At 43.7% G+C, this 21,358-nt stretch overlaps 1 protein-coding gene across 2 annotated transcripts; it reads right to left on the bottom strand.

Annotated features, from left to right (window-relative positions):
* Positions 1-1,176: 1,176 nt before the first annotated feature.
* LPAR4 (lysophosphatidic acid receptor 4) lies at positions 1,177-15,442 on the bottom strand. Of its 2 annotated transcripts, none has more exons than XM_074601580.1 (2): positions 15,096-15,442; positions 1,177-3,047 (listed from the first exon to the last, which is right to left on the bottom strand). In XM_074601580.1, exon 2 carries the CDS (start codon positions 2,892-2,894, stop codon positions 1,848-1,850), a length of 1,047 nt encoding a protein of 348 aa, XP_074457681.1. In that variant the 5' UTR covers positions 2,895-3,047; positions 15,096-15,442; the 3' UTR covers positions 1,177-1,847. The 2 variants fall into 2 exon arrangements, with proteins under 2 accessions (XP_074457681.1, XP_074457682.1); XM_074601581.1 differs by lacking the exon at positions 15,096-15,442 and adding an exon at positions 14,040-14,475.
* Positions 15,443-21,358: the final 5,916 nt, after the last annotated feature.

Below are 21,358 nucleotides of genomic sequence, written 5' to 3'. Positions count from 1 at the left end.
AAATCTCCCAAACCAGTCTTGTGTGCAAGTTTCTAGTAAACATATCTGTAACTTAAAGCTGAGGTATAATAGTTTGGCTGCTCTCATACTCCCTGCATATAATGAGTTGATCATATACTTTTCTGCAGTAAAAGCCAAAAGCCGGGGGCACTAGGCAAGAGACAGTCATTTTAGGGCTAAAACAGGATGATCTATGGCGCCTGTCTTAGCCTTGGTAAGCAACTGACTTTTTTATTCAAAGTGAATGTAGTGCTAAATAAATATTCCCTTCAAAGCATATAACGTTTTTTTGCGGCTGAATTCTTTTCAAACTTTAAAAACCTCTGATCACTTTAAGTAGTAATCACATTTCATGTGTAGCTCTCAGTATCTCATGAGGTTTGATCCGAGAGACTTAAGATAAATAGTTGAGTGGAAAACATCTGTTCAATTAATATTTTGTCTGTCTCTTTTTGGCAACATAGTCCTAGAAGTAGCTTTATGCTCTACTGTGGAAAATGTAGATTATGAAGTTATGACTTGTTAGATCAGTACTTTTTCAGGTTATTTTTTTTTTTCTCATTTACATGTCTAACACTTCAGAATGAATCAGCCTGTAAAGGTCAGTATAGCTTCAAATACGAAACAATGGCTGGAGTAAAATGCAATGACGTACAGATAATTAACTTTCCACATATTTATATCATCTATATCTATAAAAGGGGATGCAGAATATGTAATAAATTAATTGAAAAACCAAGAAAACACAGCTGTAACTGACTAAGAAAAAAGCGTGGCTAACTGGTTTTACTTACTATTCTTTTGGAGTTACTTTGAGACCCTCTAGTTTAATTAGTTGACTGTATAGCAAAAACCAGCAAGCAATCACTTAGAAGATCTTCTGTTAATTGGATACTCTGACACCAACTGTCTGTATCCGAACAAGCTCTTTAGTAAGGTCAGCACTCTGTGGTTCTTCAGCCCTTCTGCTGCACGCAATTTCCATGTAAGAGATTTGGCCGCGCAAGGACTCTGGGCTTTCAGGCACCTTCTTTCAACTGCCTTTATAGTCTAGCCCTTCCCAGAAATAGTCACACATAATCTCTGGGGCATAAAAGCCCAGGTGCAACAGAGCAGTAATGTGCTCTTTACTTCTCCCTAGAGGTGGCATTTAAAATAAATTAAAAGGCAGCTTAGTCCGACAAAAATGAAACTTCTTATTTAAAAACTGCATTATCAGTTATTCTTTTCTCTTATTTTCTCTTCTATCACCAAGCAACTGTTTTGCCTACTTTCAAAACAATTATTTACCATTCCAACCACTCCATACAATAAATTCAACATGCCTGTATCTAGTGAAACTAGGAGGTGTGCTCTTGCAGTGAAATAAGGAAAAGCCAAAAGCTTTTATTATGCCTTTTTAAGCAAACATACATATTATGTGAAGTTATTGAGTTAACATATGATGATGCATCTCCAGAAGGCATGAAATATTGGCAGATATCTCTAAGAAAATTAGACTTTCTATTTCCCAACTGGTCCCATGTCAACTGCTGGGGAAGAAAAAATGCCAAATGTTGGCATCTTCTGATTAAAGAAGCTGTACTGTTCCCTCCTTAATCAGCACATATGTTGTCACCCATTCATAATCTCCAAAGGGATATCCATCTGGATTTTTGTATTTCATGTTCGCCTGTTGCATTGGATGGGACCATCCCAGTATGCGGATTTTGTTTACCTGTGTAGTTATTCCCCAGCAAGTTTTCTTCATTAACACCATGTGTCAACCCACATATTCTGAAACAACTGTTTCACACATGGTGTTAATCAAATGTTAATGGGGGATAACTCCATGTGTAAACATCTCACTAGAAATGCGATTCAGATGTTGGGTCTCCTCCATTCGTAATAGCCTGGTCGCTTATTTCATCCTGTGGTGCTGGTAGTGCGGTCTTTGTTAGAGGTGTCTCAGTCTTGAAAAGAGAATCCATTTTTATCTGGGTTTTTATGTTGAAAGACTTCTGGAAGGATTCTGATGTAAAGTAATAGATGAACGGGTCAAAGCAGCAGTTCATTGTTGCAATGCACAATGTGATTGGGTACATTGTCCTTGCAAACCTCTCCAAGGAGCAATTTGCTATCGCTTGGGACCGCACAAGAGCATACAAGAAGAGTATGGAATTGTAAGGTACAAAGCACACGACAAAAATGGCCACGTGCACAATGATCATTTTCAATACTTTCTCTTTGTTTGTCCCGATTTGAGACAAGGTGGCAGGTTTCCGGAGAGTCCTGAGAACTAAAGAGGAGCATGTAAGGTTGAGCAGCAAAGGAATTATGAATCCTACCACTTCAATAAATATAGTGATCTTAGACAGATAGGTTTTCCAGATACGTTTGGAAAAACCTTCAAAACAGGTTGTGCTGGTGTTGGAAATGTTGGTTGTGGAGAACAATGAAGCTGAAATTCCACCGCTGAGGACCAGTGTCCAAACGCCAGCACAGACTATGGCAGAATTTCTCCTGGTCCTAATGGTGCGAGATCGGAATGGATAGACGATGGCAAGGAAACGGTCAACGCTAATGCAGGTGAGGAACAGCATGCTCCCGTAGATGTTAGTGAGAAATGCTGTACCAGAAATCTTGCACAGGCTATCTCCAAAAGGCCAATGCCGATTGAAATTATAAAAAATTTTAAAAGGCAAAGTGAACACAAACAGTAAATCTGAAACGGCCAGGTTTGTCATGAAAATGGCTGTTTCACTTCGCATTTTCATCCGAAAGCAGAAAACAAAAAGGGAGGCACAGTTAGTAATCAAACCAAGGATGAAGACCACGCTGTACACGGCTCCATACAAGTTGTACTTAAAGGAATCATCTGTCAAACAGGTATGATTGTTGCTGTGGTTTCCCATGCCAAGTTTGGGATGTGCTTCCAAAGAATTTCAAAGTCTACTTCAGTGACATCCATAAAATAAGGCAGTGCTCTCTTTTCTTCCTGAAGAAACACATTCCAGGAAAGTTGCTTGACACCTTGCTACCACATCTCCATCACAAATCCTTTCATCCTAAAGGAGAGAGAAATAGACACCATCAGTCTTGGAACCTCCTATCACCTAAGGTGGCTGTGCAAGAGAACACATACTCTTTCCTTTCCAAGTGAATGAACATGCAAACAAGACCAGCAATTAGATTTCAGGGTAATCTTTATAAATTCCTCCATTATCAGGATTTTTCAAAGTTGAACACAGCAGTTACTGTGCTCAGCCTTTGCTTTCTATCCCCTATTGCTCCCTAGTCCTCTTATTGGAAGGTGAGTGATCACTAATTCCAACTTTCCGCTTGGAAAAGTTTGTCTTTAAAACTTGAGATGGAATTGGCCCAGTGTGTTTGGGAAGAAATAAAATCATGGACCCACGATATTGCCCGGGTACAGAATCAAAGGGTCTGAAAGGTTCACCTAAACTTGTGATGAGAGGAGAAAGAAATCGAAAGTTTTAGTGTTTGCTTTTAACTGTGCAGAAATGAAAGTTCTATGGGTTTTCAACCTTTTTTGATGCAAAACTATTAAAACGCTCAAACTTTATATTAACAAAGTACTACTTTGCCTTTTTTCTACTTGAAAATAGGAGCATCTTCACACACGCTTTTCAAAGTGAAAAACGGAAATGTTGTATTTCAGAAATGTTTTTTAAAACACTTTCTAAAGTTATGTTTGCCACTTTTGGAAAATCTTGCATTTTTTTATCCTGAAAAAATTCTGAAAAAATAGTATTAACTTTCAAAAGGACTTTTCTTACAAATATTGCAAAAATACTTTGCAAAAAGGACTCCTTTAAGCTGTACTGACAGCTTCATTTCATTTCTGCTCTTTTATCAAGGTTCAGAACCTGAAATATGGAATATCTCATAACTACGTTCTCATAAGATTTTGGCCCAATTCGTCAGGCTTTAGAGCAGTGTAGAGTTGAAGTGAGCATGCTGTTTGTTGCTCTTTCTGAACTGTCTTGATGTTCTCTAATTGCTCTTTAGCAATTAGACAGACTGAGAGAGTTGGGATTGTTCAGTCTGGAGAAAAGAAGGCTCCGAGGAGACCTTATAGTGGCCTACCAGTATCTTAAGGGGGCTACAAGAAAACTGGGGAGGGACCTTTTAGGATGTCAGGTAATGGTAGGACTAGAGGGAATGGATTAAAACTAGAGGTGGGTCGGTTCAGACTGGACGCTAGGAAGAAGTTCTTCACCATGAGGGTGGTGAGACACTGGCCCAGGTTGCCCAGAGAGGGGGTGGAAGCCCCATCCCTGGAGGTGTTCAAGGCCAGGCTGGATGGGGCTCTGGGCAACCTGATCTAGTGGGAGGTGTCCCTGCCCAGGGCAGGGGGGTTGGAACTAGATGATCTTTAAGGTCCCTTCCAACCCTAACAATTCTATGATTCTATAATCTAAGTACTATTTTTAAGGCCTGTGAGAATAAGCAGTTGGAAAGTCTCCCTCATTGGAGTGAGAAGGGTTTGTGAATTGGAATGTGGGCACGGCAGTCGGTGTATCTTGGAAATGTGGAGCAAAGATGGATAATAAAGAGAAGGACCTTTGCCATGTAAAATACGGCAAACCAAAAAAGAAACAAAGTTTGTAATCTTCTTGTAATCTAAAAAACATCATAGTAGCTACAACTGTGGGGTAATTTAAAGAGGTTAAACCCTTGTGGAGACCAGGATCCTTTCCAGAAAGTGATCCTCTGACAATGTAGTTTCAACAGCAAACATGTAACCGAGCAAGCTTGTTAAAGGTTGAAATGGCAACATATAAACAAATAAACTAGGGAAGAAAGCATGGATTCAAGACAATTTGGGATGCGAACTGATTTTTGAAAATCAAATGTTTTCCATATGTTTTCCTACTGGAAAAGCTCGCGCTGACAATTGTTCTTGCACACAGGCTGTCAGTGAGTCAGCTGGTAAAATGTCAAGTGCTGAAAAAGATGTAGCAGCCGTGGCTTTGCCAGATGGAAAGTGCAAGTTCTGCCCTCAGCAGGGAGTGCCTGGAGAGCTACAGGCTTTACAAAAACCAGCGCTGTGACCCAGGGAGCCGGCAGCACCTCGCCTCTGCTCCTCACAGATTAGTTAGATGTAAAGCAAAACAGCAGGAAGGGAGGATCCCCAGATCTCACTTTTCAGAAAGATGACTTTCAAATGACTCGCATCTTTTGACATCCAAAAAGATGACTTGGAACGATTAGGTCTCTCTTGTCGGGGAGGGTTCGTGCTCTCTGCAGGCTGGGGCAGTGTCAGGACTGGGGCAGTGAAGTGGTGCTTTGCGCGGGTTTTGCTGTTCTGGCTGCGTTTGCTGTGCGTGCCTTGAACTACCGGAACTCCCCGTGATTCCTTGAACTATGGTAATTCCCTGTGATTTTCATATGCAGCCTTGGTACACGCTCTTCACCCAATTTAGTAAATTTTTCCCTTGTTTTAGTTGCATTTTGAGTTACGCATTTGTGATGATATCCTGTATTAGCAAAAAGTTCAACCCAGAAGTAGATATGCCCTTATCTGATTGCTGTTGTTGTGTGGCAATGACAAAGGAGACGGAGCCCACCCTGGGGCTTTCTCTAGAGCACATGTAAGCAGACACTTCGTTATGCAAACTGCACAGGGCTTTGGGGACAGACGGGCAAAGGAGGGGACGGGCTGTGTAGGGGAGCAAAGTGTTCCTTGCATCCCTTTGTGCTTTTGCACTCGTCTCTGTTTTACCTACTAAATTCATGGCAAAATGAACTTTAGTGTGAAACGACCTAAAAAAGATACCAAACATTTAAACTTATGAAAAGGATAGTAGTAAAATCTCAAATGTGCCCTTTCTTTGGATACGTGGTAATCTAAATAAACGAAGGTCTCGCCTACAAGTTGAAATGCCTTTAAGCAAGAACTTAGTTGGATTCAAAAGCGCACATGAGCTCCAACAGGAATAGCTGTGCCTCTTAGCTTAACCCTCAGCCTCACGCATTGAATTCTTGGCTTGTAACTCCCTTTCAGTAAAGAAAGAGACTGCATGTTATCTCCATCGGGACCAATTTTTGTTTATACTGAAATGTAACCTCCATAAGTAGGTCCTTTTCTTCTGCATTGTGTAAAAACCAGGTGTGCCACACTCTCCTGGTCCTGCCTGGGTCCTGACTGGGGAGGTTTGAAGGGGATTGGGTGTCCTTTGAATCCTTACGTAGCCGTGTGCCTGGAAGGTTGATGGAAACCCCACTTTTCAATCTGTGCACACAGTCCAGGATTTTGGCTATTCCTCAAAACACAGCCTGACGAAGCAGGTTTGAAAGGTGGCTTTGAAATGCTTACCTTTACTACTGACATAAGCGGTCGTTGCCAGCAGCCTGACCCAGATACTCGTTACTCGGGAGAAAAGATGCTCAATCACTTGATTCCTTTCTCCCTGCTCTGCATCAGACAGCCACAAGGTCAAATACCAGTTTTTCTGGTGTATAAGTCTAAGGGAATTGCCTGCCAGCAATTGTCTAGCTAACGAACGGTCTTTAAAATAAAGGCCTGTGTTGTTTACCTATCTAACACTGAGGTGTTTAAACAAGCTGACAAGTTGCTTTGAAACTCAGCCATGTGCTTTAAATTCTGCAGCATGAGTCTACAGATTTATTCTGAATGTAAAATTCACTTTCTTTCCTTTTCACTAAGGATTACAGCAGCAGGATGCTCTTCGTGTTCACCACTGTTACTACCTTGCTAGCGAAAAAACCCTATCAGTACATTCTAAATGCTGAGTTAAGTAAATATAAAGAAAACCACTTTACCGTTCTGTTTTTCAGGCAGGCCAAAACTTTAAATCCTGTATCTGAAATGGGGGGCAGTACACGAGGGGAGGAATGTATCTAGCTGTTGTCAGAAGTGGTACCATAACAGGATATACAGTCTGTTTAATGTGGTAATATTGAGTATATTCTCTCTCGCAGCAGGGATGGTACAAGCAAACCTACAGCAGCTGTCACATAACTCTGTTATTCTCAGAGCTGTGAAGTGGGGTTCAGCAGAATGGCTGACAGTTTGCCCCCATTTGCCCTTTGTTGTAGAGATATCCGTGTCCTACGTGTACTGAAAATAAAGGAAAACTTCTACATATTACTTCCTATGGTGCATGAGTATCCTGTTTACAATTCTTTTATTTCCTCCTCCTGGCACCCCAAGAAATCCTGAAAACAGCCAGTTTGCAGCTTAATTCAGACCCACCATTTGTTAGAACAGAAAATTACTGCAGGCAAAAAGCACACTTTAAAATCAGATTCTGTAATGCCGTGAAGCCCATTCTTTCTGCTTCATTCATGTCTCATTCTCCACAAGTCTCTCAAACTGAGGTCAAAATAAACAGTGTGAAGTTTGGGACAGACGTTTTTGCATCTTCATGTTTTCTTTTTCTCATACGAGATACAAGACAAACGTCACTTTATCAGTCTGAATAAGTAGGACATCCTGTGTGTGTGTTCATTTAATTAACTAAACATCGTAAAGCTATTTCTTGTGAGGTCTGGTACAGACCAAATGTGAAAACCTTTCAAATCTGAAGGATCTCTTCCTAGATTATCACTGCGTGTACTCAGGTTATCTCTAAATCTTGAGACACAACGGTTTTATGGGTACAGAAGCCAGAAACTGATGGATCCAAAGGTGGGAATACTAGGTTTGGGGGGGTTCTCTGTGGTTTGTACAGAAATGTCCTTAAGTTATGGCAGCACTTGTTGTGTTTTGACATGGTCTCAGACCCTGACCTTGGAAATAAATAAGTATTTTCCTTGGGCACAGCATGTGCTTTATGCCTTCTCTTGACAAGAACTACATTCATTAGAGAGTTTTCACTTCCCTGTTACTCACCCAGTTGGTACAGTGATTGTATGATGTGTAACTCACTCCCACCACTGAGCCCAGGCTTATGGCTTTACAACCACAAACTATCATTTCTTCAGTTTCTTGGGGTTTATTTCCCTCCTTCATTCCGCTTTAATTATGCAGAAGGCTCAAAAAAGGTTTTGTTGGGTTGTGGGTGGAGGGGGAGTTGTTTGGTGTTTTGGAAGATTTTTGCATAGCTGATAATTCTGCATAAGGCTATAGGACTTGGGTTCTGCCAGACCTGCATGGGTATTATAGGTAAGGTGAGATACACTGCAACTGTTTGACTATAGGCTTAATAAACAAACAAGAAGCTTTTTCTACCTGAAAAAGTAAATATTTCTGATAATTCTATGGTAATGCTAACGAGCAATCATAACGCCACCAAACTGTCATTTCTAAAGACTTGCGAATGTTCACTTGAAAACCACAAAATGTGAATTCAAAGAAAGCAAAGCAGCGGTGGAAAGGCAACAAAACCGTCTCACCACTGAGCTCCCCGCTGCTTTGCCGCTCCTGAAGTACCTCAGTGCCTGCCACGGGATCTCCACTGACTTTCTCTTTTCAATAAATATTTCGTTAGTTATTTTTGGTTGCAAAGAACTTTGAGAGCATTAACTGAAAGCAGTTGTAAGAACAAACCTCCAGTCTGGGGGAATCTGGTTGCTGTTTTTTCCCTTTTTTGAGGCTGACGGGGCAGTAACTGTGTTGCACAGTGATGCTGGCTCCGTTTTCCCAGTGCCAGCAAGGAGGGTTCATGGAAAGCTGTACCTGTGACAGTGGGCATTGCTGGACCCGGCTGCTGCTGCAGGGAAATGGCTGGGGATGGGGAATGGCTTGGAACACCAAGTTTGGGGTTGGCTTTTAAAGCGACCATCTTGCCAAGTTGCTGTGAGCTCTCCATCCTCCCTAAAGCTTCCTGTAGTTTCACAGTAACCTTCACCTACATTTCTTCCCTGGAGCCACAGGAGCAGGAGAAAGGGTGGGATTAGACAGTGGGAAACAAAGCAGCTGCCTGTAAACAAAGCACTATTGACGATATGAAGCGACAGAAAGTAGAAATGCTTTAATCTCTTTCATTTACTAATCCTAAGTGATGTATTTGAGAACAGTAGGAAAGAAGTAGACAGAAGTGTGACTTTGAAGTCCAGCAAAGGTTTCTGTAGCTTCAAAGAGCCATTCTTCCCTGCATTTTATCAGAGTGAAAGCCTAGCGGTATGCTGGGCAAAAGGGGGACGTTTTCCGATGATTAGCATAAAAGACAAGGCAGGAAGGCTCTTATTCATGGCTTTGACACTTATTGTGCAAGGGTCTTCAATACCATCCCTACCTTCATTCCCCAGTATTTGCTGTGGGTGCAATAACGCCTCCTGCACCTGGTGAGAAGGTGAAATCCTGATTTACTCGTGATCATTTCAGGTTTCACTGTCTGCTTTTCAAATCCTCTTTGATAGAAGAAAAACAAAACATGGGAGCCAGTGGGGCATTTCCCGTTGCTCAGCCACCAAGAGTGATCCTGGGGACCTGTGGGGACGAGGTGGGAGAGCACCGGCCACTCCTTACCCCCTGCCTGGGGTGGCTTTGGCTCTCCAGGAACCTCACAGACCCTCCAAGTTCAACGGCTACTTTCCGTTGCCTGGAAGTTAGTGAACGTATTGTAGAAGGACCCCAGTTTAATTCTTCTCCAAGATGGAGCTGGGAAGTGGAAACCTGAGCCTATCGGACCTAATCCTAAAGGAGCTCTCCTTTTTTCTTTACCTTTTTTTTTTTTTTAATTGGTCAGCACTGCCGTTGTCTCCTAACTGTCCTTTGAGATTTACAAAGCATTTCCTGCTCGTGGTGACTTCTCTGTGCTGTATCTGTTTTGTATTGAGCTAATTAAAATGTTTCCTTCTGAAGAGAATAGTGAACTGACTTACCCCACATTCAGACACTGATCCTCAGGGCATGACTCTCTTTTTGTTTTCACTGAGAATGTCTCTCTCCATTTACATCACCCCTTTAACCCTTAACGCGCTTTGGCCTTCCCCATCCACTGCTGCTCTCAGAAGGTCTGGTCCAAAGTCCAGAAATGATGGAATTCGCCCCAAACTTCCCAGCAAAGTTTGTATTATTTTACTCTTGTAAGAGGGACACTTTGCTTGCAAAGGAACCTCAATCTGATGATGGAGGACTGTAGGAATGCTGCTTTTTTTGACCCTCGGGTCTCTCACTAAGAGGAGATGGCTTTATAATAGCATTGCTAGGTTCAGTACAGATCCCGATAAGAGAAGATTTAGATGCAAGGAAAAAACTGATGAACTGATGAAAAGCAGAGTTACAGTGTTTGACCCAATACTTGAAGATTTACAGGTTGTTTTCACTCAGGAGTAGAAGCTGGTGATGGAGGTAGCTGTGTCTTTGATGTAGCCCTGTTTATTTACAAAGCGTGGCTAAGGAAAAAAATAAAAAATAAGAGAGTCCTGTTTCCCTGAACCACTGGGGAATCCAACAACAGGACTCGGTTTATTTGCTTACAGTTCCAAAACGCTTTCCAGTTAGCGTCCTGCCCAAAAAGCTTCCTTTCTTTGCTTTCTCTGACACAATTTCCAGTGGTTCCTTGGTGATTGCTTGGCTTTTTTGGCTCCTTGTTGCCTTTACTCGGCTCCTCGCAAGGCGCCTGCAGCCACATGAAGCCCTCCTTTCACCCGAGCCACCTTTGACTGCTCTCGCCCAGGGCCGTGGCTCCAGGCTGGTTCCTCTGCAGTCCCTTTGCTGAAGCAGGAGAGCTGAATTTTCACCTCTGTTTATCCAAAACTTATAGTTGTTGGTTTTGGGGTTTTTTTCCTTGCATACATCAGCACCAACAAGCTTCCATCCAGTCGCCAGCACCGCAGCATAAAGGAGGTGCGGCTGGTTTCCTTACGGGTGTTGAGCACAGTCCTTCAGCGGGGCAGAAGGCAACCCATCCTCTGCTCCAGTGCTCAGGACCTTGAAGGATCTGTGCCCTGCATTTATTTACTGGAGGGAGTTGATAAAACAGGGCTTTGTTCTCTCAGATCGCTTTATTCTGGGCGGAGAAGGGGAAGGTTTGAGAACTCTCTTCTGACTGCAGTATGGACTGAGTGGGTATCATCAGCTTTAGTTTCTTTTGCTCCAGCGGTCTGGCCTCTGAGCGCTGGAGATGTGTGGTCCCCTCCCGGAGCTGCTGGGCTCCCTGTTCTCCTTAGTGTGTGCTTCTCAGCAAGAAATTTGGAGGCATGAGTGGGGTTTTCATGTCATCTCCCTCGCTTCCCTTCTGGGGAAAAACATTAAGGTCTTCAAAAATATTCCGTGGTATATAATGAAAGCCTGAGGAAGCACAGCACACAGCCACGCCATTTTTCCCTAAGAACTATAGAGGGTAGACTTGCACTGATGTGTTAAATAAGAAATTACTTTGCCAGGCAAAAATATCAAATCTCAGCCAGCGAGTGATGTTTCTGTAGTGAAGTTTCTTAGAAATCAGATCTCTAATAATGACATGAGAAAAGGGGAATGATATTTTGGCATTGTATAAGGATGCTGCTTTTACTGCTAAATATGGTATTTTCCATTTACCGTGTAAAAGCAAATGCATGCTGGGGTGGAAGACAGTGGGTTATCTGCAGGTTCAAGAAATTAAAATGGGAATATTATTAGATGAAAGTAAGAGCTTTTGTTGTGGATGCCTACTTAGAGCCATAATAGGTACTCAAAATATGAGATCGTGTTATGTGCAGAGAAAACTATCCACTCTGTTGCTAGCGTGCACCTTTGTCTTGGGGCTTAGGGCGTGATGAATGTCCCTCAATTTCACTTGCCAGGATAAAGAGACTTTCCTTTTTCTACAAAACAAACCCAAACCATTACAAATAATTCAGAAAACTTTCCTTGCAGCTAGGGTCAGCTAAGGCTAGTTTGGCTCCAAAGCGGTGTGGATCTTTACCCCCTCTTATGGGACTGAACTGAGAAGACGGTGCATTAGAAGGAAGTCTTGCAGAGCCACTGTCTGTTCTCATGAATAAAGAGCTCCTCTTTTCAAGGAGAGAATTTGCCTTTTGTGAAACGTGGTGGCTCCCCTTCCCTGAGACTAAATCGGATCCTTATTTACGGAGGAGGAGCAATGTGTGAAGGAGCAGAGTGAGTCTCTGCACGCACGCTTGACCTGGAAAGACCTATTAAGGCTGGATGTGTGCTCCAGGGCCCTCCTTATCCACCCCAGCCTGCGGATGGGATGGCTCGCTGGTGTCTCACTTGTGGTCCTGGAGCACTGTGCGAGCCATCAGGCTGGGACCACCACGTCATCTGCGTACACCTGGCCAGCAACACTCAGCTGTCGGTACATAGAGCCCTGATACTCAAACATGCCTTAGCCAGAGTTAGCTGCAGCCTGCGCAGATGCATCACAAACATTGGTATAAACACGTACGGCTGCAAGCGGACATGCTTTTAGCGCCAAGGCAGTACCATGGCAACGGAGTCCCCAATTGTTTTGCCATGTACTGGTCTCCCCAGGGAGCAATCTTCTCTCACCCTCTGTTGCAGAAGTAACATACTCTCCTACAGAGCACCCTTTTCCCAGGATCTGACCCAAGGTTCGCGTAAAACTGCCTTAATCCCTGCCCTTGTGCTCCAGCCATAAGGTCTCCACAGGCTGGAGGAGGGCAACCATCTTACAGCTGGGAGCGCATCCTCTCCCTGGAACAAGCCGAAGCGCTCAGGCACAGTGACTGGTTCCATTGCTGCTTCTCAGAAATCTGGGAGGCGCAGGTTCACGCGTTTTTTTTGTGTCTCATTACAATACTCTGAATGAAAGTGAATGGGTAGTTACGTTCGGGCATTAGTTGTGTTTGTCTGTCTGAGTACGAGCTGAGCTTCTAACCTCAGAATTTGAAAGACACTGATCTTTATCAATTGACCTAACCCCAGTTAAGGAGGAGCCTCATTTTTAGTCTCAAAGGATTAAAATGAAACGTATGCTCAGTCTCCCCCTCCCTTCCTCCTTCCCATGTTTTTCTGGACTTTCTTTTAAAATTCAGAGGCTTTGAACCCCCTGAAGTACCAAGGTTAGTTTCCTTCCTGTTTTATTTTAGCTTTCAGAATGCTAGTAAGGGAAAGAAGATGGAAAAGTGCTACAAGGGGGAAATATCACCGACCTGTGAACTTTGCACTTCCCATCCTCTGGGTTTTACTGTTCTGTTCATATGGGGGAGCAATTTAAAAATACACAATTGTCTTCTCTGAAACAAAGATTAAGGAGTGGCATTAAAAACCCAAAACTTCTCTTGCAAATTCTTCTGCAGTGGACTTATATTGTGTTAAATCCTATTTCTTCCAAACAGCTGCATCTTTGGATTAAGTATGTTGTTCATCATTCATTTCACTGCTGACACCAGTTTTTCTATCTGCTCGGAGCTGTGTTTGAATTTTTCTCATGGAATTTTGACACCGAGTTTAGAAGGAGTAGATTTTAGCCATAAATGAAAGCCGAAGTGATAAATAAAATTTTTAAGGTTTGCAGTACAAAAAATATAACTTATTTCCTAATTATTAATACAGTTTGTAGGAACCAGATCTCACATTACATGAAGCTGAAAGCACGTATCATTGTAAGCTGAAAGTCTAAGTTTATGCCACATTTATATACAACCCTTTCTTAAGCTTATATTAAAGTGTCTTTATGATACGGACTTCAAGTACAAAAAAAAAAAAAAGCCCTAACCAAGGGCTATTTTTCACAAATCTGAAACTAAGAACAGGGATAGAAAAGTCCTTAACTTGTCATCTGCAGTGACACAATAAGAATTACGATGTGAATTATAACGATTTCCACTGCAACAGTTTGGAGGAGTTGCTCATCTAGTAATTACTTTCCAAAAACTTGGAGATCATCTTTCTCACTTTAAACAGAAACATTTGCCTCTCCCATCCCAACCATAGCATAGCGCAAGTAAGAGGAATGAGATCTGCCTGCACAGAAAAAACATTGCTGATCTCCATTGAAACGTACAACTCGAGCCCATCCCCGGCCAGTTTTATCCCACAGATTTATCTGAGCCTTCAGATTTCAGGAAACCCTACAATCCTTTTATTTTTTTCAGAGCTGACATTAAATCTGGATGCTTTTCTGCTGAGTTAGAAAGTGAGGAAAATAGAAACTTACCACGGCAGAGCGGCCGGGGCTGAGATCATGCCCTCGGCTCGGCAGATTTCAGCCCGATTCCTCCCTGACAGCCCACATTTATCCTTTTTGTGTGCGTGGAACGCAAGCCCGGTTAGTCCCACGCGGAAGATCTGCGCCCTCGACTTTTTAAAAGTTTACCCATTCATCTTTAAAACCTAACGCGCCTGGCAGTTGTCTGCTTTCCTTTGTTCGGAGAGGAAACAGAACTGCTGAACGCTGCAGCCATCATGTCTTGGGAAACGGGACACAAGAATGGGCCCACCGTCTGGGCAGGGTCTGTGGGCAGGGGGAACTCTTGGGGGTCTCGATAGGAAACGCTTTCCATTGGGTAGGGATGTGTTCTTAGCGCCTGAGCCCGCCCCGCGCCCGGCTCTCCGCTGGGTCCCTCTCGCGGGGCTGTATTCCCTTCCCCGGCGCTGCCTCGGCCCCCGCAGCTCCCCGCTCACAATTAGCGGCTTAAGGACGGCCCGACAATGGGCAACGCGGATTTCCTGAGCGATTGGCCGGCGGACGCAGCCCGCGAGAGCCTGCCCGCGCCTCCTCGCCGGGGATGGTAACGAGCGGGGGAAAAGCTCTTTAAATCTCGGATTTTGCTTTGCACGGCTGTAATTGTTTTTCCTGCCAATTAAAAAAAGTGAGGAGGAGAGGGGGGAGCTGGGAAGCGGGAAAGCATTGGGTCAGACTGAGAAGCTCCAAAGCAAAGCTGGCCGTAAAAATAAAGTATCTTTCTAAACGGATTTAGAAAGGGATTGGGTTTTTTTAGGTTGGGGTTTGTTTGGGGTTTTTTTTAATCTTCTCGAAGGAGCTGACTAGAACAGTCTGGACTCTTGTCCCCCAGCAGTTTGCTCTGGAAGCCCTGGGTTCCTGCTGGAAAACCTGTAGGCTTTCAAATGTTTAGGGATGTAATTAAAAATACTCCAGGGAAGTACGGCTGCTTTTGCCTGTGTAGCTCCCCCTGAGAGCTGCTGCCGCCTTGCAGTGAATCTCCCTTCCGGCAGAGCCACTAGCTAAAAGCTTTTTATTTTTATCTCTTACCTTTTATATCAGCCCATCAGCTAGGGAAGAGGATCTTCTGGCAGCAGGAGTAATGCAGCAGACAGCTTATTAGCCTCAGCCTGTTTATGCCGTAGAGCAGCCGGTGCCCTTTTATTTCTTTTTTCAGCCCTCTCCAGTTCCATAGGTTTGAAATCCTGGGTCTGCCTTTAAAGCCCAGCCTCCCACCTAACGTGTCTTGCTCGCATTGTGTTTGTCTCTCCTTTTCCTCCGCTCTTTTTGGCTGTTCCCACAGGCAGCCAAGGCCAGTAAACAACTCATTGTGAAGCTGGAACTAATGTTATTCCTTGGGCTGGTGGCTGATGCAGCGGTCTCTGACTCGCTTCTGCAGCACGCCCAGCTGCCACAGGCTTTTATCCAGTCGATGCAAATAACTTCCTGAATATCTCATGTAACAGCCTAACACCAGTCTGCACAACCTCGTCCTCTGAGGGCTCACGGTTTAATAAAATATATAAAAACACACGGGTGGGTTTGGATTGAAAATGGTGAGGGTGCAGCTGTTTCCTGCCCCTAATGGTCAAAGGTCCATTTTTCCCTTTTTTTAGCTGGTAACGATGACAGTCAGTCTGGGTAAATTGTGAAGGGATGGCCAAAGACACTGGCCACTATCATTACTCATGTACAAATGTGGGAGTGAGTATGGGGGCTGGCAGAAGGCTCAAGATGTACCAGTATCACCAGTAAACTTGCACACAGAAATCGGCTTTGGCCCTTCATGGCTTGTGGGCATTTTCAGGCTGGCTGCATGGAAATCCTGATCTCTGGGCTATAATGCAACTGCTTTTCACACCCTGGGGCCCATTCTTATGCGAGTGTGAGTGCTCTCAGTGGGGACCGATTAAACAACATGTCTGCATTTGAAATCGCCCTTTTTTGGGAAAGAAGTGTGGTTTGGATGGTTTGAAGCTGGATGTACTGATACAGATTAGAATGAGCAGCTAAAACCCTTCACAGATTTAACATCTTGTGTCTTAGCCTTCAAAACTACCAGTCGCTGGGCAAACCCATTAGAGGGGAGACTGATTACTGCTTGAAGATTAAATACAGCATAAATCTTAAAACAAAACAAAACTTCTGTGCTGCTTACACTCTTTAGCCAGAATGTGGTAACTGTGCCAACTTTGATGCCGTTGGAATTTAACCAGGCAGCTGTACCTATCTGGGATGTTTGCTTTCTCTCTGGAGTTACTGGTTTAATTAAACACTCCTAACAAAAGTCTTCAGCTGTTGTGAACTTCAAGGGCTCACAGAACTCTTCCTTATAATGTTACCCCTAACCTAACAGGAGACTGGGGATGGTATTTTTGCCCTTTATGGAGTCCATCCTTCTAAACCATTGTAGTGATTCCAACTTCCTATCCATCCATGGTTGCCGTTGAATTCAAAAGCATCTCTAGTGAGCAGGTTATTCTGTCACCTGTTACTCTGGGGTTTTTCTTTAAAAGGGAGCATCTTTTTTAGCTAGCTATAGCCAAAACCAGAAGCTGGAAAAGTAGCATCTCTAGGTTGACCCATGTTGCTACTCTCCGGCCTCTAGGGATCATTAAAAAAAAAATTGCAACTTTTTCCCCTACAGGACATAAATATGTTTTGGTATTAACGAGGAAGAAAATGTGCCCAGAGCAATATATTCCTGCTCCCTTCCAAGGTACATTTCAGAAAGCAATACACATAGGCCTTTACCCTTTTCCACAGCAGTTGAAATAGGCCAAATGCCGTGCTATCAATGTACTCTGTATATTTTTTTAAATAAATAAAGTACAAACATTTCCAGCAAAGTACCCTTAACATAGGTTTATTTGCCAAACATGAAAAAAGGAGGTGGCTGCCTCTTTTCTTGGTTACAGTTACAGGCAAGTGTTTTCTTTAAAATGGAAAAACAATGAATAGACTCCTCGGCTCTTCATCTCTCCTCTCGGCACAACTCATTTGCTGTCCCCACCCTGATCCCATGGTGCTCATCTTAGACTTGGGACAGGGTGGGATTTAGCGAGCTCTCCTTGTTAAAACATTGGCAGCACATCAATAATCTCTAGTTATTTTGGAAAACAAGGGAAACTGGACTATTATCTTATTGGAAACCACGGCTGCTGAGAAGGCATAACATGTTTAAGCAAAAGTTTTACCCCCTGTTTACAGTACTCAGATTTTCTGCTTATGCATAGAAACCCCACTGATATGATACTTCTTTTGTGTTTTTGGTTGTCTATTGTGTCAGCGGCCTGGTGGCTTATGGATTGGCACATGAAATTTCCATTTATTTCAGCCAGGCAGGAATATCTGAATTTTAGGAAAAACTTTGCCCAGAAGACTAGCGTATTGTATTTCCGGATGATTAATGCTTAATTCTTCTGTTGTCAAACATACGGACGATTTTCAGTCAATTGATGCTTTATTGTGCCAGGATTCCTACTTCAGGGCACTTATGAGCACTCAAAAGGAGCCAAAGAGCAGAACCCAAATCAAAGTTGCATTTTAAAGGCCACTAGAATATATATGATAGAGACATTAGCTTTTCCCTTTCCTTCTCCATTCATTGGCAAGGCTTGTTTCCTTCCTTTGCTTTCCTACAACAGCAGACTTAATTTGTCATTCGGTAGCTGAATATTGCACGGCAATATCCCTGGTACGGAAGCGGGTATCAAATGTTCTGAGGCCCTGTGGAGCCCTCCCTCCATAGACAAGAGTCTGTGAAGAAGCTGCCCCTAAGCTGCAGGGGTCAAAATGGACCATCCAGGGGTGGCTTCACGGCACCAGGGTGGCTGAGGACCCAGCTCAGGCAAGCGGGTAACCCCGTGTTGCCAAAATACCTACCCTTTGAGCTTATAAACTCGCTCGTATTTAGAAATTTTGGCTGTCTGCAGTACATCCTTATGATGTCCTGTATCATTTGCTCATCCCATGAGGCAGGCAGACAGCTTCCGAAGGTCTCGGGCTTTTAAAGCACCGGCATTCAGACTACAGCTCCCACAGTACAGCAGCTCCAGTGGAAGAAGGGTGACCCCAAGGGAAACATTTGGATGATTAAACCAACAGGTTCAATTCCATTAGAACAGAGTATTTCATTTAGATGTTCCCCAGGAAAGCGAAGGGAAAAAATTGGTAATACCGGTATTTTCCTGGAAAAGAAAAAAAAAGAAAAAGTCACTTTACAGAAACCACAGTCTCTGCTGGAAAAGATTTTGAAGGAAAATTCCTGAGCAGATGTAGCAGAACCCTTCAGGAGCTCACTAATGCTGCAGTGTTTACTAACGCTTAATGGTTTGTCAGTGTTTCCATTTGAAATCCTTTTTGAAGAGTTTTAGAAAACTTTGTTAGAACAACGCCATAAAAAATCCCTTTGGAATCAAATGGAAATGCAAAGCCTCATCGTGTTTGTTTTTTTTTTTTAAATATGCATTTAGAAAGACCTTTTCTAATAATTTTAAAAGCTGTAGAGAGATGGAAAGAAACAAACAAACAAAAAAAACCCAAACAAGTGCCCGTTTGAATCAGTGCCATTATAATTTTAAGAAGCCTTCATTTGAAAACCCTGGTTTGTTAATTTACCAGCACTTAAAGTTCCATTACTTTCCAATCCAACATGACTTTTTGCTAATAAATGACAGGATATTTCTTCTCCAAATGTTTGGTCAAATCGAAGCTTTTTGGGGGTGGGGAAAAATGCGACTCCTGCCAGTGGAGTGACTGAGTGTCCAGAAAGTCGCCGTTGAACTCAGGGCTGACAGTTTTCTAGTGAACACTGTCTGCTAAAACACAAATACGATCCATCCGGGGAAGGACGGGATTAACCGATTAACCTGTGGTTTGTTTCTCCGATGTTCAGACCCATCCAATAGCAACTATTTTCATTCTCATGAGTCCTGAGAGCCTGCCTTTATTAAGTGCGCTTAACTCGAAGCAAAGCATTAGATTATGAGCTGTTGAAATGTATTTCATTGTGTAAAAAGTAAAACAAAAGTTCATACTGTTTGCTAGGTCAGGCAAATAGAAACCTCTGGTGGCACCAAGTGCCTGAACCTGAATATTCCTCCAAATCGTGCGTTTATTCCTAAAACTTTGCTTTTCTTTGCTATGTAGCATCATCAATCACCTAGAACAATGTCAGTCTTTTGGACAGTGTCCCCTCCCTGTGCCTTGAGGCACACCTTTCCCTTTGCTTTCCATGGTTTGCGGTAATTTAATTGAGCTCTTCCAAGTGTGTCTCAGTAGTTTCAGAGTCTTTTAATTTTTCCTGTCAACGGAGAAGGGATTCGTTTTGCAGACTCCCCACTCATTAGTCATTTTCCCCATAATGTGGAGCAATTTCCCATTTTACAAGACCAAATCCAGCCCATAATGTGTCTCTTCAGAAACTGCATCCAGGAATTACTTCAGGCAAGAAAAAAATACCCGATTATTCTCTCCTCCAGGAGGAGTTCAGAAACTCACTCTGTCCTAATTTGGTGTGGGATCTGAGTTCGCCGATTCTTTTCACCCAGTTCAAAGGGACTGCTTTTCAGTTCTGCATGCTTCAGAGTCCCCGCTTTAATAAACAGGCGGTAATGTATACCATTGTTTTGACAAGAGGCACCAGTTATGCCGAAATCTTATCCCCTGGAAAACGGAGCAGGTGTTTTCCAGCAAAGCTGCTGGGCTGCCTGCGTGAGCTGCCGCCGGCACCAGCTGATGAGGAGCCTGATTTCAGAGCTAAGCGACGTCGCTCCTGTTGCAGCGGAGGATGACGTTTGAACGTGTCCAAGGGGAAGCTGAAACGGCTGCCTTTGTCTTCCCATGGTGGGGAGCTGAGTGGATTTTAACGAAAAGTGGGTGAAATAGAGTTGGTTTATTCTTTTGCTGAATCTCAGTGATAGCCAGCCAATGGCTCCTATTCTAGGCGTGGTGGAGCCTGTTTTTTTCACGGGGATAGCCCTGTTTGACTGGTGGGACTGGACCTGCAGCGGCTGCCGGGGTCAGCAGGAGGTACCGCACCCGCGTTTCATATAGCACAGCTTCCCCGGGCTGAGACTGTGGGGCGGCTGTAGCCAGACTGTAACAGCATCAGTAAGTGCTGGCGTTTTACTGGAGGAAAGTGAAGTTTCACCCAGTGAATTGGGAAGGATGAAGAGCTACCATGGCAGGAAGAGCCACTGCAGAGAAGTTAACGAAGCAAGCAGAGAACAACAGACAATGCTGGCCGCCACTGGCTGACTTCCCCATGCAGTGGCAAGGACAGCATCTTGGAGCACGGCAGTGGAGAGATATTGAGTTTCAACAAAACAAAAGCAAAGGACATGAGAAGCCAGTGAATATAGTCTGTGTTCCGATGGCAAAAAAGCAGAGTTTGAAAGGAGCCTGGAGCACCTAAAACAATCGAAGGCGCAACTGGGAAGGAGCTTGCAATTCTGCTGTGCATGAATAGAAGGAAGAAGCAGCTGAATATCAGGAAACGTTTTCTAACAATGCAGAGTATTAGGCTTCGGTGGAGACTCCCGAGGGAAGTGGTAAAAGCCCACATGGGCTGAATAATAGAAAACTAGACAAAACCATAGTGTTCATATGCTGGAAAGAAATCCTTCAGTACAGTGATACACGAGTCCCAATGCCTAGTGAACATTGTGTTGCTATTACTAATAACATCCTTAAGATGCATTTTTTGATACAGAGATTTAGAGGAGTTCTTGCAAACGAGGAGGCCGCAAGCTTTCTGTGCAGGTCCTCTCCCTGTGGATGGGTGGTAGAGAAGAAGATGGGACACGCTGCCCATCACAGCCCTGCATTTCACAACAACACGAAGCTGTTGCCTTGGCTGTCCCTGTCCCCAGGAGGAAGCCTGTTTTCTGCATTTTCATAAGAAATCTCAATTAACCCGGGTCCCGCTCCCTCTAGAGGGCAGCTGCTTCCCTCAGAACAGCTTGGGAGAGTGAGCTCCCCACTGGCACGTTCTGGTTCCCACTTGACATGCAGGGAGTTTTGGGGGCTTGCAGGATTTTGGCTGTGCCACAGACCTCAGAGTGTTGCCGAACAATTTACAGCCCCGTCGGACTCCCCCTGCCTTCAGCGCTGCGCCAACCTCCACGGAAACAGAGCTAAATTAGTAAAATTCATCGCGCTCTGTAGCTTCACTCTCTTGGGAGCCTCTTGCAGCATCACAACATACAACAGCATAGCTGTTATCAGAGAGCTTGTTGATGAAAGAAATACGCTAGAATGGATGAAAAAGTAAATATTTCCAATTTTCTTTAGCATCCAAGCCATCGCAG

Source organism: Larus michahellis, chromosome 9 (assembly GCF_964199755.1).
Source record: "Larus michahellis chromosome 9, bLarMic1.1, whole genome shotgun sequence".
NCBI lineage: Eukaryota > Metazoa > Chordata > Aves > Charadriiformes > Laridae > Larus > Larus michahellis.
The sequence above is the reverse complement of the archived record's forward strand: the minus strand, read 5'-3'. Positions and strand labels throughout refer to the sequence as shown.

What these genes read in the sequence shown, in the direction of transcription:
- LPAR4 (XM_074601580.1), bottom strand. Translation starts at nt 2,894, where the DNA reads ATGGGAAACCACAGCAACAATCATACCTGTTTGACAGATGATTCCTTT.